This window comes from Schistocerca piceifrons, chromosome 11, assembly GCF_021461385.2.
Source record: "Schistocerca piceifrons isolate TAMUIC-IGC-003096 chromosome 11, iqSchPice1.1, whole genome shotgun sequence".
NCBI classification, from domain to species: domain Eukaryota; kingdom Metazoa; phylum Arthropoda; class Insecta; order Orthoptera; family Acrididae; genus Schistocerca; species Schistocerca piceifrons.
Genome location: NC_060148.1, coordinates 121,358,121 through 121,377,251, shown reverse-complemented (window position 1 = coordinate 121,377,251; position 19,131 = coordinate 121,358,121). Strand labels below are relative to the sequence as shown.

The 19,131-nt window shown below is 41.9% G+C and overlaps 1 protein-coding gene across 1 annotated transcript in view; it reads left to right on the top strand.

Annotated features, from left to right (window-relative positions):
• The window catches only part of LOC124720450, a 99,272-nt gene extending 81,612 nt beyond the window's left edge, over nt 1–17,660 (top strand). Inside the window, exon 6 of the mRNA XM_047245801.1 lies at nt 17,584–17,660. Within this exon, the coding sequence (XP_047101757.1) occupies nt 17,584–17,589 (6 nt within the window). The 3' untranslated portion in view covers nt 17,590–17,660. The remainder of the gene's footprint in view (nt 1–17,583) is intronic.
• The last annotated feature ends 1,471 nt before the right edge of the window (nt 17,661–19,131 follow it).

Genomic DNA, 19,131 nt, shown 5'->3' with positions numbered 1-19,131 from the left:
AGGTAGTAAACACTCAACACCACACCTAACAATAAAACAAATGGAACGAAGAAAATGGGAAAAACATACACCACAAGGAGAAGCAGAAGGTATTAAAACCATAGAGCATATGGTCTAGGCTGGCTGATCACAATAATAAAAGAGGATGAGCCAGCCACTCTGCAACATATTGAATTTTCCACCCCAAAAAGGCACGGTAAGATGAATACATGTAGGGAAAAGACGACCACAAAGACAAATAAATGCAAAGAAAGTGCGACAGAGTTAAAATGGAGGGAGGGTGGCGACCTCAGAGAGAAGGCTAGACACCCAAACTAGATGGTATGATAAAACAACCCCTCACAAATAAAATGTAAAACAAAATCTGCTGTTGAAGCACTGTTGCCCAATACTGAAGGTATGGTGCTGGGAATGTTAAAAGTCCGCCGTAGAGTGACTAGATTTGGGCAGTCCAGCAAGATGTGCATGACAAGTCATATGTGAGCCACAATGACACCGAGGTGGGTCCTCGCGACAGAGGAGTAGCAATGTGTTAACCGCACGCAGTTTATTGTGCATACTGAGATTATGCCATTCCATCTCCCAAACCTGAAAAACCTTGTGGCATAATAATGATCGCAGGTCGGTTACAGGGATGCCAATCTCCAGAAGTGGTTTCCATGTAGCCTGTTTGGCTAGCCTGTTGTAAATTTCATTACCTGGATTTCCAATGTGGCATGGGGTCCACACAAACAACAGGGATCGACTGGATCATTCCAGGGCACAGATGGACTCCTGGATGGTCGCTACCAAAGGATGGTGAGGGTAGCACTGGGCGATAGCTTGTAGGCTCCTCAAGAGAAGAAACGACTCGCCAGCGCATGATCGGATGCGCTCAAGAGCACAAGAAATGGCTGCCAGCTCTGCAGTTCAAACACTACTGAAGCCATCTGGCGAGGAGTGCTGTTCAATATGACCTCCATGAACATATGTGAAGGCAAATTGACCATTACCCATTGAGCTGTCAGTGGCAACCACTTCATGGTTCCAGTACATGTCAAGAACCGAGAAGAAGTGACAGCACAGAGCCGAAAGGTTAACTGAGTCCTTACGGCCCTGTGAAAGGACCAGGCAAAGTTTCGGCCTCAGTGTACACCATGGAGGTGTACGTGAATGGATCTACAGCATAGGTGGTAAAAGCAAGGACTCCAGACAGAAGAGATCGGATGCAAACCGCAATCTTAAGCCCTGACCTGGGCCCTGATGTTGGAGATGAAATGCCGTGGATGGGAAAAGGAGATGGTAGTTCGGATGCTCAGGAGAACTATGAATGTGTGTAACGTAACTGGCGAGCAGTTGTGCACGCCTAACCTTCAATGGAGGAACTCTGGCATGGTCACTGGACTCGTCCTGAAACTTCCTGCTGCCAGTCGAACATCACAGTAGCACACTGGGTCGAGTAAATGTAATGTTCAGGGTGTCGCCAAACAATAAACCAGACTCCCGTAGTCAAAACAGGATTGAACAAGGGCTGTGTAGAGCTGCAGCAGCGTAGAGTGATCTGCACCCCAATTGGTGTTGTTCAAGCAGCAGAGGGCATTTAGGTGCCGCCAGCTCTTCAGCTGATGAAGATGAAGCCACATCTATTGGGCATTGAAATCCAGTCGTAAGAATCGATATGTCTCCATTACAGTGAGTGGACCATCATTAAGGTGAAGTTCTGGTTCCAGATGAACAGTATGAAGTAGACAGAAGTGTGTGACACATAACTTTACAGCTGAAAACTGGAAGCTGGGGGCTAGGGCCATGATGACTATGCCTCGTGAATGGTTCCCTGTAGGCGCTGCTCAGCAACACCAGTATTGGAGGAGCAGTACGAAATGCAGAAGTCATCTGCATACAGAGAAGCTGAGACCAATGGCCTGACAGCTTCTGCAAGACCGTTAATGGCCACTAAAAATACAGATACACTCAATACAGAGCCCTGCAGGACGCCATTCTCCTGGGCATGGTGGAAACTGTGGGGAGGCACCAACATGGACACGGAAAGCATGGAGCGATAGGAAATTTTGGATAAAAATCGGGAGCGGGGCCCGGAGACCCCACTCATATAATGTGACAAGGTTATGATGTCGCCAGGTCGTGTCTTAAGCTATTTGTAAATCAAAAAAGATGGCAACCAGGTGTTGGCATCTGGGAAAGGCTGTTTGGATGGCAGACGAGGGAAACTAGATTATCAATCGTACAGTGACCCTGGCGGAAAGCACCCTGGCATGGAGCCAGTAGACCACGTGACTCCAGGACCCCACACAATCGCTGACATACCATACATTCTAACAGCTTACAAATGAAGTTGGTGGGGCTGATGGGCCGATACATATGCACATCAAGTGGGTTTTTGCCGGGTTTGAGTACTGGAATGCCACTGCACCAGATCTGGTTGAAGATGTTCAGGAGGTATTACTTGTAGTCAGCAAAGATGTTTGATCATCTGACTGTGGATCCTATCTGCCCCAGGAGATGTGTCAGGGCAATGTGCAAAGACGCTGAGGAACTCCCACTCTGTAAATGGAACATTATAGGTTCAATGTGACATTCAGTGAACTAAAGGTCTTTCCTTTCCATTTGCCGTTTGAGGGTGGGAAATGATGGGGGATAATTCTCTGATGCAGAGGCTCAACCATAGTTTTCAGCAAAGTCTTCAGATTGGTAGATAACACGCCATTGATGTTAATGCCAGTAACATCGGTTGGAGTCTGGTACCCACAAACACGTCTGATCTTTGTCCAGACTTGGGACGGTGACTTATGGCACCCAATGGTCGAGATGTACCTGCCCCAACACGCCTGTTTCCGTCTTTATAAGCTGGTGAACGTGGGCAGGACCCCTTTAAAAGCTATTAGTTGCTCTAGGGAAGGGTGCTGCTTATGTCGCTGTAGAGCTCTCCGATGCTCTTTAACAGCCTCAGCGATTTCCGGCGATCACAAAGGTACTGACTTTCGTTGGGGGCGCCCTAAAGAACAAGGAGTCATGTTTTATGCCACAGAAACAATCGTTTTACTGACCTGCTCAACTACCACATCGATGGTACCATGTGGGGGAGTTTCAATGGTGACAGCAGAGGCGAAAGCTTCCCAGTCTGCCTTGTTTAAAGACCATCCTGGTAGACATCTGGGGGAATGGCGCTGTGGGAGTGACAGGAAAATGGAAAAGTGGTCACTACCACACAAGTCATCGTGGGCTCTCCAGTTGACAGATGGGATAAGTCCTGGGATGGAGAGTGATAAATCAGTGGCCAAGTAAGTGCCATGAGCCACACTGAAATGTGTGGAGGGCCCTTGTATTTAAGGAGGCAGAGGTCGAGGTGAGACACAAAAGTTTCGACATCTATACCTCGGCCATTAAGCACAGTGTGACCCCACAAGGGGGTTACGGACGTTAAAATCTCCCAAAAGTAGGAAAGGTTTAGGTAGTTGATGAATCAGTGCAGCCAATGTGTTCAGGGGTACTGCACCATCTGGAGGAAGATGTACGTTGCAGAAAGTTATTTCCTGTGTCATCCTTATCCTGATGGCCACAGCTTCAAGAGCGGTTTGAAGGAGCACAGGTTTACTGCATACTGTGTGCGGTACAGACACGAACTCCACCTGACACTATTATATTCACTACAGTTCTTGTAATATCCCCTATAGCCACAAAGCGCAGGGGTCCACATTACCGCGAACCAGGTTTCCTGGAGGGCAATGCAGAAAGCAGGTGTAAAGCCAAACAGCTGCTGTAGCTCAGGCAGGTGGTGGAAAAAACCACAGCCGTTCCACTGGAGGACGACGTTATCATAAGGCTGGGAAGGTATGAAGCATGCTTGAAGGCAGGTTACGCCTCAGGGTCACCTGCTGCCAATGACTGAGCATTTGTATCCATTCCTATTGTGGATGAGGCATCAGTGGCATCTAGGTCCTCAGGAGATGCTGAGATCTCCACCTCATCGACAGGTGCAGAATTGGTAGGTAGTGGTGGTGGTGGTGGTGGTGGTGGTGGTGGTGGTGGTGAGGCCACTGGAGGGTTCTTTTTCTTAGCAGACTTCTTTGTTTGCCCTCTCACTTCTCTTTAGGGGCTTGCTGGGAGGACTTCTCTCAAGTAGCTTCAGGCACAGAGGAAGAATGTGAAGCTCCTCATTCAGCAGCTTTTGGCTCCTTTAGCCACTGGCGAGCGTCTGCTGCAGCATTAGTTAGGTCCCAAGGAACCTCTTCTGCACAAGATGAGCCAGAGGATGCTGTTGCTTCTCCCCTGCGTTTGTGGGGTCCTTGCTCCTGAAATAGGTACTTATGATGGCGATGGTAATGTAGCTGCAGCATATGTGGACGTCAACTGAGTGGGGTGTAATCGTTCAAATTTACATTTAGCCTCTTGATAAGTCAAATGGTCCAGGGTCTTGTACTCCCATTACTTTCCACTCCTTTTGGAGTACTGTGCAGTCTGGCGAGCTGCAGAAGTGCTGCTCACCGCAGCTGATACAAGTGGGAGGAGATGCAGAGAAAGTATTTGGATGCAGTGGACATACGCAGTCTCAACATGTGGCGTTGGAAGAGCAACATGAAGACATATGCCGAAATTTCCAGCACTTAGAACACTGCATTGGAAGAGGGACATATGGTTTAATATCACAACAGTAAACCATCACCTTGACCTTCTAAGGCAATGAATCACCCTCCAAGGCCAAAATGAAGGCACCAGTAGCGACCCTTTTATCTTTGGGTCCCCTGTAAACCTGCCAGATAAAATGAACCACCATTCTAGAGTGGTGTGGAGCTTTTCAGACTGCAAAGAGGAGGTCGTGATGGAAAATAATCCCCTGGGTCATGTTGAGGCTTTTATGGGGAGTAACTGAAACAGGAATATCACCCAGCTAGTCACATGCGAGTAATGTCCGGGATTGGGCTGAGGATGCTGTCTGAATCGAGACTGCACCACTTCTCATCTTTGCCAGTGCTGTCACTTCCTCAAACTTATCCTCAAGATGTTCAACAAAAAACTGAAGCTTCATAGGTAGAAAGGAGTCCCTGACCAAGGTGAATATGGCTCTCTTCTTTCTGTAGCACTACATTCCTCCCATTGTGTAGCAAGGTAGGGAAATGATTTAGGATCATATCTGTCAGCATTGTAGATGATCTTGCCCTTCTTAGAGACTGCAGGTGCTGTACAGTCACCAGCAAGAGATGACTTAGTACGCTTCATTGTGTGTCAGCCACCCTGATGCCACCGACTCCGATCAGGGCCTCTCCCCATGGGCAGCACCCAGCCACAGCAAAGGCCACCTGGCATGATGACCATTTCTGGGAGTCCTGATGCCCCAGGAAGACAGGTACCTACTCCTTGGCATACGTGGCAGTTTACAGCCCAAGCATCAGCAGTGCTATCCCTGTGTTGTCAGGGGACAAGATGGCCCCACCCCCAACGAACTGACTACCATGCTGGATATTGGGCTCAGAGAAATCTAATACTGTCATGGGGGCAAAAGAGTACAGGAGACAATGTAAGAAGATGACATACCCCGGAAAGTGTCCTCATCCAAATAGTTGAATTGCAAGTGGAGATCCAAAGCCATGACAAGAGGCTCAGGAGATCAAATCTAAGGGAGCTATTTGGATAACTCATGCACCACATAAGGTGTCCTTCCCATATAGCCTGTGCTTCTGTAGAATTTGGAAAGAGGCAGATGAAACCATAAAATGGTACCTGAACTTATAAGGCCAAAAAGTTAGAGACTCCTGTTAGTCACCTCTTACAACAGGCAGGGATACCTCAAGCCTATTCTAATCTGGACCAGCAGGGGAAAGCAAAGTTGACACTCATCGTATTGCAGAGATGATAAACAAAAAGTCTCTCACAAATAAAACTTTTGGCCCATAAGTCTTTCGTCCAAAAAAAATCACACAAGACTGCAACCACACTGTGAGCAGCAGCAGCAGCAGCACTACTGCATGATGGGAGTGGCCACTGGGGGAGGGATAGTAGGGTAGTGGTGATGTATAGCACAGTGCTGCTGGGGAGAGAACAAGGATGAGGTGCAAAGAGTGTAGGGCAGCTATGTGCTATCAGGGGGTTACACAGTGGGCAGGGGAGAGGTGGGGAAGAGGCTACCAGAAAAGAAGACAAGTAAAAAGACTGGGTGTGATGGTGGAATGAGGGCTGTATGGTGCTGCAATGGAACAGGAGGGCGAATAGGTGAGGACAATGGCTAATGAAGGATGAGGCCAGGAGGGTTATGTGAATGTAGGGAAAGTTCCCACCTCCACAATTCAGAAAAGCTAGTGTTAGTGGGAAGGATCCATATGGCACAGACTGTGAATGAGTCATTGAAATGAAGGGTCATGTTTGGCAGCATTCTCAGCAACCACGTGGTCCACTATTTTCACAGCCATTCATGCAGACAGATGGCTTGTCGGTTGTCATACCCACATAGAATGCAGCACAATGGCTGCAGCTTAGCTTGTAGATCACATGACTGGTTTCACAGGTAGCCTTGTATTTGATGCAATAGGTAATGCTTGTGATGGTGGTGGGAGAATGTATGGGACAGGTCTTGCATCTACGTCTATTACAGGGGTATGAGCAATGAAGTAATGGGTTGGGAGCAGGGGTTGTGTAGGGATGGACGAGTAGATTGTGTAAGGTTGGTGGACAGTGGAATACCACTGTGGGAGGTGTGGGAAGGATAATGGGCAGAACATTTCTCACTTCAGGGCATGACGAGAGGTAGTCAAAACAATGGTGGAGAATGTAATTCTGAGTTACAAGGGGAATGCTCCTCTGTGGCCAGACAATGGGAGACTGCAACAATAAGGCATGAGAGATTTCTTTTTGTACAAGATTGGGAGGATAATTACGGTCGGTGAAGGCTTCAGTGAGACCCTCAGTATATTTTAGACTAAGAGGATGTGGGCTATAAAGCACACTATCATTTTTAACCACTTTTTAAAAAGTAACAGTGTTACAAATATTAATATTAGATTGCAAAGCCAGGCTAAAAAAATTTCTTAGTGTATAAAACCGAACTGATGTAAAGGCCCCTGAATATCAAAATTTAACTTCTCCTTCATGACCACTGTCTTCTTCATATAAGAGATGGTCTTCACTGCCCATCAGAGCATTACTTGTGCTGTACTTCTTGAAATATTTGACCATAACGTCTTCTCTTACTCTACACCATGACTGTCTTTTCCACTGACACACTAGTTTGATTGTAGGCCCTTTCAATGCTCTCTCTGGTGAGAGTCCTTGTTGGGTTTTGTCTGTAGCATGTCAACTGAATTTGGTCTGAAAAAACGCAAGAGCAGAACTGAGCCGCAACAGAGCCAGCCGCAGGTGGGTGGGAGTATCACATGCTGCACAGCTAAACATGACCCACTGATGTTGCGAAGTTGAGTTAGTTGGGCATCATATAGCAACAGCCAACACTGCAGTACATTAGCGGAAGTTCAGGAGCCTTTCCTCACCTGCCAACAGTCATGTTAAAATATTTGCCTGAAGCCCTCAACGAACATAGTCTGGAATGTATAAACGTTCAGCCATTCATGTACTAAATGATTCTTCTCTCAATATCAGAGCGAACAACACCCACAAGCCTGCGACACCCAGAGTGACATCCTAGAATGCAGTATGGGGTCAGCCGTTTGAGCACTACTCAGAGTAGCCTGCTATGAGGCATGAGGGAGCTGGCTGCTCACTGGAGGAAGTTCACGGCCATCATCAGCTGCACCACTGTGGTGTCATCACTGTTGCAGCCAGAGACTGCTGACAGCGGCATTGAGTGACCCCCATATTCAGCCTTGCTCCTTGCACTGTCAGCAATGCCAGATGTCTACTATTTCACATGAGAGGCAATTGGAAGCCTCTACGAAGCTGTTCCTGATGTACTATGGCTGAGGGTTGGAAAAAACGAAAGCAATTAAACATATCTACAGTCACCCTGACGTCTCATTTCACTCTCCACATGTGACACTCCAAGAGTCATGCAACACTCATGTCAGAACTTTGTCATCTCTTTGTAGACCTACGTTAGAACCTACACCTTATCTTACAGTGAATCAAGAACCAAAAAAAGAAAGTTCTTATATTTTGGTCGTGGAAAAGACATCTGACAGTTGTGAATATTATGAAGTAGATTTTATAGCAAATAGAGAACACGTTGATATTTCTATGCTTAGAGGTAATGGAAGGTATGATTAGTTTGTGACTGTTAGATGTGCACAGTGTAACCTCAAGGGTCACTAAGTGCAATGTATGAAATCACTTCTAGGAAAAGGTCACACATGTAATCACTTGGGCCATACGACTAGGCAGTGCTGGGAGTCAAAATGGCTCATAATTACATATAAGAATAAAATTAATGTATTTTGTTTTCTTGTCTTGTGAACGTTAGTTCTCAAAGTGAGTGTTGTGAAGGACAAAGCTTCAATAAAACCAGAGACATCAGGTGTGTCATAACCAGAAGCAGTATGCATATTGTTAGAAAATGTAGCACAATTACCAGCAGAAAATAACGAACTTTGTGGGTTGACAAGATCACGATCGTTCAACAGAGTGTAAATTTGTCAGACAAAAGTTTAATTGCTACTTGTCCTGGTAAAGCAACTGACAATGACCAGGTCTTCACCTTCGGTATCTTGCTCAGATGCAAGGTTGGTCTAATGAAGTAATATTGACTGTTCCAAAGAGACTAACAGGGGAAGTATAAACATATTTAGGGTATACAGGAGCTCTGAAGGGAGCCACAACATTCCAAGAATTTAAAGAAGGGTTAATTCAAAGATATATGGAGCAAAATATTGCCAAACACTACAGGGAACAACTAGCGGCAATAACTAAGAAAAATACAAAAACTGTGGAAAAATTTGCAGATAAGATGAGAAAAATTAATGCATTAGGGTAGGATGCTGAGGTCACTGACATTTTGCAGGAAGCAGAGCAGAGGGTCTTCAATTCTTTTTTAAGTGGACTGCATGCAGAAATGACAAAGTGTGTGTGTACAGGATGTCCCACAGATTTGCGCACAGCAGTGCAGTTAACTACAGAGTGTGAGGAGATCAATTTGTTGACTGGAATGCAGGGCAAATGGACACTGTTCGCAACTAATATGAAACATTTCAAGTTTGGACAAACAGGCCATGTAAGGACGAAGTGTCGCCAGCCTCATGGTGATGTGAATAAGTAAGCAATTGGACCCACCACAGCACAGACAGCAAGGAGTGGGAATAAAGACATCACACCATTAGGACAGTGGACTTGGGCATCCACCTGGATACGGCTTAATTGAAACAATAATTAGAGATTGTGGCACACTAAATTGAGGGCTATGACATGATTCTGGGATTAGATTTCTTTTATCAGCATTGTGCCATAATCAACTTCCAGCTACACAGGGTGGAACGTGGTAGAAAAATGGTTCAGTTAGGTTAAGTCAAGGTAGAGAGGCGGCAAAGAGAGTGTTGCGAAAGGTGAATCAATTAAACCATGAACACCCATAGAAAGACTTGATACACATGATTATGTATCTAAGGGTACTGGGAAATTACTTTGGGTCACTGTTGAGTCTAGCTTGCTGGTAGGAATTTTGTGTGTGATGGACCATTAGAAGAGAATGAAGTATTAGATCACATGGGTTGTTTATTTAACAGACATATCATGCACATACCTGTTTCTATGTACCATTTAAGCACATAGGGCATATGATTAACAAATCATTTGTTAATTGCTAATATGAATACCTTGGAGGAGGAAGAAGAATGGGACATGTGGGGAGTCAGCCATGGAGAATTGCCAGCAAAAGTGAAGCCTCTAGAGGGAAGCAATAGGAAACAGGGAACAAAACTACTTTTGGAATTCAATGATTTATTTTTTCCAAATGGACCATTATCAGGTACGGGTATTACATAACACTGCATACCAATAGGAAATAAATCCTCAGTCTACCACAAACCATACAGAATAGCTAGGAACTTTCACCCAATTTAGGAGTTATAAATCTATCAACAGCTGAAAGATGGAATAACTGAAGAATGTAATGTCAGCGGAATAGTTGTGTAAAAAATATAGGTTTTGGTTTGATTAGATGCACCTAAATGTGAAAACAGTAACGGTTGCCTACTCTTTCCCAAACATCACAGAAACTATGGATAATTTAGAGTTATGCTAATATTTTTCAACAATGGATTTGAAGAGTGATTATCACCAGATAGAGCCTGCACCACAGGACTGACACAAAACAGAATTTCTGGAAACCTGGGGCCACTACTAAATCAGACGGATGCCACCCTCATTAAAAATGCACCTGTAACAGTTCAGAGATTGTTGGACACAATACCCGGAAGTCTGAAACCATGGTAACGCTCTGTGTATCTTGGTGACGTAATTGTCTATGGAAGTGATATCAAACAGCATATGCAGCGATTAGGGGAAGTATTCTTAAGGTTAAAAGCAGTGAAGTGAACACTGAGTACAGAAAGGAGATACCACAAGATGGAGTTAAGGCAGACCCAAGATTAATTAGAGCTGTATGGGAATTTCCTGTACCTTAATCTGTAAAAAAGTTGCAATCATTCTGGACTTGTGATCTATTACCAGTGGTTGACAAAAGGATATGCCGATATTGCCTGAAGGTTACACAATTGTTAAAAGAAGGGTACCAAGTTTGTGTGGTCAGAACAGTGCCAGCATGCTTTTGAGCTTTAACATTGAGTCCAATTGTGGCGTTTTCTGATTTTAATAGTGAATTTGTTTTATTCTGTGATGCATAAAACCATGCACCAGGCTGTGTCTCATCAGAAGAGGTGGCATGTGCAGAACATTCAGTAGCTTACGCTCAAGGCTCCTGAATTCTGAAGAATGAAATTATTCCACAATGGAGAATGGAATCGCATATTTCAAATTTTATCTGTAAGGTAAGCATTTAGAGTAATAACAGATCATGTGGCATTAAAATGGTTGTTGGGGTTAAAGAAACCTTCCCTATAGGTTGACACGACGAACAGCAAGACTAAGCAAATAAGATTTTGAGCTTGTACATAAAACTGAGAAGAAGCATGGAAATGCAGGTAGCTGAAGTAGAAAAGCAGCAGTATTACATATTACTCAGAATATCAGGGAACTACAAACCCAAGTAAAGGTCCTGAATACGGAAGTAGTTATTACAATGGTTGCAGTCCATAGAATATAGTGTTTCAGCTACAAGTAAATTTGTTGCAAGAAGAGCAGTATTTAAAGTGTCTACGGAAAGTACAGAAGGAACTGTCACTGAAGATGTGGTTGGTTTCAGAACCTGAGTGCAAAGACTTGCACTTTAATTTGGAGTAGCCACAGCATCAGTGAGAACTGGTGGAAGAAAAGTTTCCATTTCCATTTCTGTAACAACAGCCGGGAAATAAGCACATCATGAGTGCTACATATTCACGCATATCTCATCAAGTGGGGAATACTGAAGTAATTTGTAAGAGTAAAGACTCAGCGACTGTTATTAACTGCAAAAGATGAAGGAAGATATGTAGAAATGGAGGAAGCAAAGTTACAAAAATGCCACCGAGAGAAAATCATAGTCTGTCCGAGTATGGTAATAAGAGTGGGGCAGGATTCCTGTGCAGTGAAATTGCTAATGGGACAAAGTAGGAAAGATAATGCAAATAAATAGTGGTCCAGCCAGAATCGTACTTTCAACAGGTCAAGGCACATGGATTGTACCCTAGCTTTGAGAAGATGGTAGTAGCAGCCACTTGTTTCAAGAAATGGAGGGGTACATCAACGAGGGTAAAATGAAAGGTGAATGCCTTCGTATTAAATAGAACAGCATTCTACATAATGACGCCTACTTTCTGCCTGTCCACCGTGGCTGCAGGGATAACTCACTTGAGTATTTCCCAGTCACATTTGTACTGGCCAGAGAAGCCCATGGAAGTGCCACCTGCCACAAATCTGACCAGCTTAAATAAAACTCTAGGGCCAGAGCTAAAGTAATCTATAAACACAGTTCTGAACCAGCAGGAGGCACCAAACAACACTGACTATTGTCATACTAACCAACACAGCAGCACTAGTTCTGCTGAGACTGGTGTTGTCCTGATAAATAAAAGGTAAAGAACACCACCATGTTCAGACCCAGCCATAGTTCAGATTCCACTGCGTTTGATAACCAAAACATAAAAGTGGCAGAATGTAGCAAAATGCACAGTGATATAATGTGAACAATAATTGATTTATTTTGGCTTTTAAGTGGGGAGTAGAGAGTTAGAAATGATGGTGCAAGAAGCATAGTAATGAAATTAGTACCATGGTGTTCCAGTGAAGGTGCAGGTCAAGGGGTCCTATAGAAATGTGTAAGATTCACTGAAAGGGTTAAGGTAACTAATTGTTAGAATGATACTTAAAAGGCAAAATAAGGCTGGAAATAACTGTCGCCAGTAACTCTGGTGTAATGGGTAGTATAGTTTGGTCAACCCGAGGGACAGAGTCTTGTTAAAAAGGTCAATTTAGTGTATCAACCATCAATGGTAAAAAAATATGCCAGAGCAGAAGCGAGTTGAAACAGAGCCAGCTGCAGACAGGTGAGAGTGTTATGCAGTTATGCATTGCAAAGCAAACATGGCCAACTTGCTTTGCAAAGCAGAGCCAGCAGGGCATAGTATAGCATGCTGCAACATGCTAGTGGAAAGACGGATGTTTTTCATCACTTGACACCAGAGTACTATTTATAACACACGCCTTAAACCCTAAACAAACAATTTGGAATGCCAAAGTACTCAGCAGTTTGTATACTACATGATTCTTGTCCTACTATCACAACCTACGCCACATGCCTGTAACACACAAGAGTGGCTTCCTGGAATGCAGCATGGGGTCCACCAAAAATGACTGCAAGACAGGGCAGCCTGCCCTGAGTCACAAGCAAGCTGCCTGCTCACTCTAGATACTACCTTCTGTGAAAATGTGTCAGAGCTATACATACAGCAGGTCTCCAACAACAAAGGCCACTCTGCCAAAGCCATATGCACACAGTTTACTTTGATACAACACGTCCAGTGGATGCTTCAAGCTCATATGCCAGTTGCCGTGCAGTACTAAGGCAGTCTGTTGTGACCTTACAGCCAAATAACAGTCCTCTCTTCTTAAGTCACACATGGTCGACCCTACCCTGGACTTTGGGATACAGTTTCCGTCTCTATGAGCTGTCGCCCCACCCAAGAAACAGCAGAACCATTCACACTAAGCCATCAGGACACATCAAGTTTTGACTGTTCTGCTTCCTTTCTTTCTATGGCCCTCCACTGCCGAGTCTAGTAGGCATTTTCTCTGTGTCAAACTGCACTGTCTGCAGTTGTGTACATGGTGATTGTGGATGTAGGGTTACCCAATAAACACTACCTGATTTCATACGTGCCCTGACATCATTGGCATAGTTGTCAGTTGACCGGAATGCCATCTACCGTGCAGAACATGATCGTTCAGATGTCTGGTTGACAGTTTGTAGGACTGTATCATGAACTGAACACAGGACAGGGATGTTGTGGTTTGTTGCTTTAATTTTGGATAACAGTGTAGTTTCGGCCATTTTGCATTCAGTCCTCAATTTGCACATGTAGTCTTCTTCATTTTTTCACTTCTTCCATACTAGCATGCCAATCACAAATGGCTCTTTAATGGCTCTTTCTGTTGGAGGAGGACCAAAATTCCACTCAGCTGCTCTGTTTCCATATTGTTCTGCATATGCTATTACCTTCAGATTATAGCCTACATCATATGAAACCCCTATTTTTTTTCCATTAGGAAACTCCTAAATAAAATACTCTTCTGTTACCAATAATACAAATGACTTGCAGTTCAAGTTCACTGGCACTATAGACTGCAGTGACACATCATAGGCTAGACAGTTTTCTGGGTTTGTGATGGTAGGGCCGGAGGGGGACAGTGTTAGCAAGCTTGTGAAGCTCCACAACTCATGTTCGTCGCATCGTTGCACTGCTGCTGGCGGTTGAATCCAGTGTTGACAGATACAGATAGGTTCAAAAATGGCTCTGAGCACTATGGGACTTAACTGCTGTGGTCATCAGTCCCCTAGAACTTAGAACTACTTAAACCTAACTAACCTAAGGACATCACACACATCCATGCCCGAGGCAGGATTCGAACCTGCGACCATAGCAGCAGCGCGGCTCCGGACTGGAGCACCTAGAACCGCTTGGCCACCACGGCTGGCAGAGATAGGTTCCCACAGCATTGAATATATGGCCTGTTTTAAGCCTGCAGGAATTTTACATCAAACAATGGACATTTTTACATTTTGAGTCAAAGACACACCTGAATGTTGTACGAAATTTTTTGAAGATAAAAGTGTGTCGTACTCCATAAAATATGGTATGTTTTTGTTCTCTCTAAAATATAAGGTCAAACTGATGATGTTTCCTTGTGAGTGACACTCTCTGGGTTTCAGTGGCCTGCCCTTCTTTCCTAACCTTCCTGTATCTGTTACTAACTCTTTCCAGATGAAGGAACTAATAATTCCAAAAGCCAGGGAAGTTCCTTATACTTTTGTGTGCATGTATTGTCAGTACTAACTATTTCACCTCCTGAAGTTAAGTGGAGGCCAGCCATTTTGTCTGACCAATTTGTAGTTTTGAGCCATTCCAAAATGTAAGCACACAATTAAAATATAATTTTCTGAACCTTATCTTTGTTTTTGCATCGTGGTTTAGCTGTAGTATCTATTTTCCTGTCTGAGTAGGAAAAATGTAAATAATTTCCCACATCTACTTTTTGAAAGTTACAAGCAGAGGTTACAATGATATGAAGACCCTTTGTCTTAACATTATATACCTAACTTACTCATCAGTATGACACTTCCTGTGTGCTGATTTCAACTGCATAGACCATGTTACAAAACACATTGTGTTTGCCTACAGTGTTATAGGCATTTTAAGTTTAAATTTATCATGTTTGCTGCCATATATGGAAGTAAAAATACTGATTAAGTTGTGATATCCAAAGAAGAATATAACATTAAGGATTCTTACTACACAGAAGGTAGGTCAGGAAGAATGTTTAAATTTTTGTTAGTTAACTTCAATCTAAAAATTTTTTAAAGAAAATGTACAGTAGAGCAAAGAATTTATGGGGGAATTAGTTTGTGGCTGAAACAATATAAGTTTCATTTGCTGAATAAGTTACAGAGTAATACATCTGTATATGAAGGCTGGTGCATTGTTATACATTATTAATGCTAGCTCTCTGTTAAAGGTAATGGATAGAAAGTTTAAGAGACTGAGATAAATTTTGCAAAACTATATTCAAATCAATTACAACTGGTTCAATGCAGACAAAAAGATAATAAAATGTTGCAGAAGAGAGGAAAGAGAGCAATTTCGCAAATGTCTAAATTTAAAGTAAAGGAATAGAGGAAGAAAGAGTTGGGAAGAGTGTATAAAAAAGAAGTAAATGTGCAACGACACATGTCACTGGAGTGTAATCATCAGAACCCTATTTAGGTTCATACTAATCCCCATAAACTTTAGGAAAGGCAGTGAAAAGATCAGAATAGCTACATCCAGACAGCCCAACTTGGAAATATGTAGTAACAAACATTTTAATTGTTCCAGTGCAACAACTTCCATAATGTTGAAGCAAACAGTAACAACACAAACTGAATAACAAGGTTTCAGAAAAAGGGAAGCAAACAGTTGAATTTTTTTGCAACAGGGATGACAAGCTGTCAAGCACCTGACAGATGGGGTACTAAATTCTTTAAAGATCTGAAAACTAAGATGCACAGAGTGCTGCAAAAACACTACATAGTATTTTCAGCTCAAGGAGCCTATAAGCAATTTTATGCAGACACAGAAATAGGGCAAATAAAACATTCTTTTATTCATTACACATTTTTTTGGTTTTGAATACACCTCAATGTATGCATGTAGGTATCATGCCAACTCTCATTATCTGGTGAATGCACTGAAAACAGCATTTTTTCTTGAGGCAAGGAGTTACTGGAACATGTGGGCTACTGTTAATTCATGTATACTATGAACTCATGAAAGAAGTGTAAAAGCTGTAACTCTTAAACTTCACTTCACATTAAATAATGAAGTTCACTGACAAAGTAGTAAAATGGAAAAAATGGATTGATGTTGGCAGGCAACAAAAATATAAAGTAGGTAATGGTACCATCGCTGATATAGTGTCTGAAATTGATAAACAAATTTTATATTTAACATTTCACTGCTTCATTAAAAACTCACAATCTAGATGCCGCGGAAACTTTTTATCATGCCATCATCACTAATGACATCTAACACATTAAAGTTTCTATTGCTGTGTTCCTATATAGATTACAGCTGATTTAAAGCAGATCTCATGTGTCAAAAAAGTTGACAATTTGTTGAGATGGCTGTACTCCCCTATTTGAAAACAAGTACCTGCTATTCTTTGCTGCATGTCATGGCAAAGTTGTGATGGATGCTATTGGTAGTACAATGAGGAGAGGATTGTGGAACCAGACGAAACAAAGAAAATGGCATGCTGGCTGATTTTTATGAATGCACACAAACTCAGATTCGAGGAAAAACCACGTTTTATGGAACTGGAAGATGGTTTCTGGACAACTGCGTGAGCATAAATTACATTCAGGTCAAAATTTTTGCTCATATTCAAAACTATTATTATTTCCTACCTTAAGCTATCATAATACTGTTGACCCAACCAACCTGAAGCTTGAAAAAACCAAACATCTTCTCATAACTAAGGATGCAACCCATCAAAGATGTGCTGGGTATTCCGGTGTAAAACTATTCTTGCGGGGACCAAATGCTGCAGATGAAGACAACTGCAACAGATGCTGGCAAAGATGTGCATGTTGACCTGATAAATCCTGGATTGTTTGTCACTGTAGAAATTTTAAATGAGAGAGCTATAACACAATTTCTATGGCATCTCTGAAAATGCAGAAGCTATGGTAATGTTTTTGAAACACATTCCAAAGGCTACAATTTTTTCACACAATACAAAAGTGACAGCACTTTTTGTTAGAACTGAACATATCTGAACATTTTAAACCAATTAATGATTATTTAAAAAGCAACAGATATTACTTATGTGTTTAGAATTGGAACATACGACTGTGCTGCAACATGGATCTTTCTTTTTTTTTTTTTTTTTTTTTTTAAGAAGAAAATGTAATATAATGAAAAACTGAAAGACTCGTGTATTTAAATCATATGATTTATGTATAGTTTTAGTTTTTTAGAGTATCAAAAGTTGCACTATGAATGACACTATTTGTGCGAGCCATGTATAGAATCTATGGTGTTCAAAATGCAATTAGTTTTTGACTTTTATCTTCTAGATTACAAATTTTACATACAACTACTGCATGCCTAATTTAACACATTCCTTATGTATTTGTATTTTAAGGGAAGGGTGCAATTCAAACAATTTCTGATTTGAATATAATTTTGAAAAATTCCTTCAGGAGCTATCTTTAATTCCACACAGCCAACTGTATGAACCCATCATTCATTTAGAAAAGAAAATGTTACTATAACAATTAATGAAACTCACTTTTCATAGGTGTGATGCCCAAGAGGAAACTTGTAATCACTCTTTCCTCAGCTGAATTCTACTTTTGATTTAATTGACCTTTAATGAGTAAGTATACTGTTGTATTCCATAAAGAAATAATTGCATCTCTATCCACTGCAACTACCAGGAATACTGATTATACACCAAATTAAAATTATTTACAACATCAATTGGCGGATATTTAGTGCTTCAGTCATTTCTACACTGAAGTAAACAAATTTATTAACTAATTTACAGATTCTGTCAATTATTCATTGTGTTTTCTTCATACAAAATTAGTTTTAGAAGCTATGCTCATTTTGTGATAATATTTCAATGCACCCTTTGGGTTGTTCATTAAAATTATTTAAACCAATACCTCAGAACAAGAGTAATTAGCTTTTATGTTGGATAACTGTCACAACACAGCTGACCCCAACACTACTACTAAAATTTTCTGAGAAACAACCATGCACAGGTTACATTAGCCTCTCAACAGAGCCACATCATTTTGTGACAAGAAATTAAAAATCTTCTGTCATTTACTTAGCCATAACTTTACTGGGGGATCAGAATTATTTTGAGAAAATATTAAATTCTTTATAAACTCGACAACTAAATACAATATGATTCATCAATGAAGCCTTAGCACACATTCACAGAGTTAATTGCATTGTGAAAGATGTGTACAAAACCAATATGTGTTAGCAACATCTGTACACAGACATTGGGCTTAACAGACCAAGTATTATTTTGAACATTATACATACTGTTTCATTATACATACTAGTTAGACAGAGATGAAAGGAAACACAATTTACCAGTAAAATGAAAAAAGATAAGGCATATGTACCCTTTTGCAGCTATCACTTAGTTGGTATATGGTTCATGGCATATTCCCTAATTTTAATATATAACAGATACAAATAAGAGAAACTTAAATAACCAACAAAATATTCTCCTTCACTATTTACAGCAGTCTCCCAATGCTGGGATGACTTTTTCGTTCTGTAACTGTAGAAGTCACCTGGTTTTAAGGCAAAGAACTCATTAAGCAAGGCTATGAGCGTATTTTCATCTGGAAAGGAAGTTCCTTGCAGTTTGTTCGATTGAGAGCACAAAAGGAAAAAATCTGAGGGTGGAAGATCTGTTGAATAAGGTAGGTGTGCAATGACTTCAAAACCTAACTCCTGTGTACTGTTTATCAGTCTAGCAGATTGTGGGCAGGCATTATCCTGGAGTAGTGTCTTCCTGGTCATTCTTCATATACAGCATCTGTAACCAATCTCAGTTGCTGACAGCAAATGTAAGCAGTAATCAGTGGTTACATCTCAAGGATGCAATTCATAGTAAACTACACAGGATGTACATTATCTTTGGTTGGTTGGTTGGTTGGTTTTGGGGTTTGATGGGGGCTAAACATCGAGGTCATCAGTCCCCAGTTAAAAACATACTTGTAAAAGGCCTATACAGGAAAAGCATAACCTCTGCACCCAGAGGGAGGGAACACCAAGGGGTACAGAGCTAAAATGAACACCACAATAACACAAAATAGAG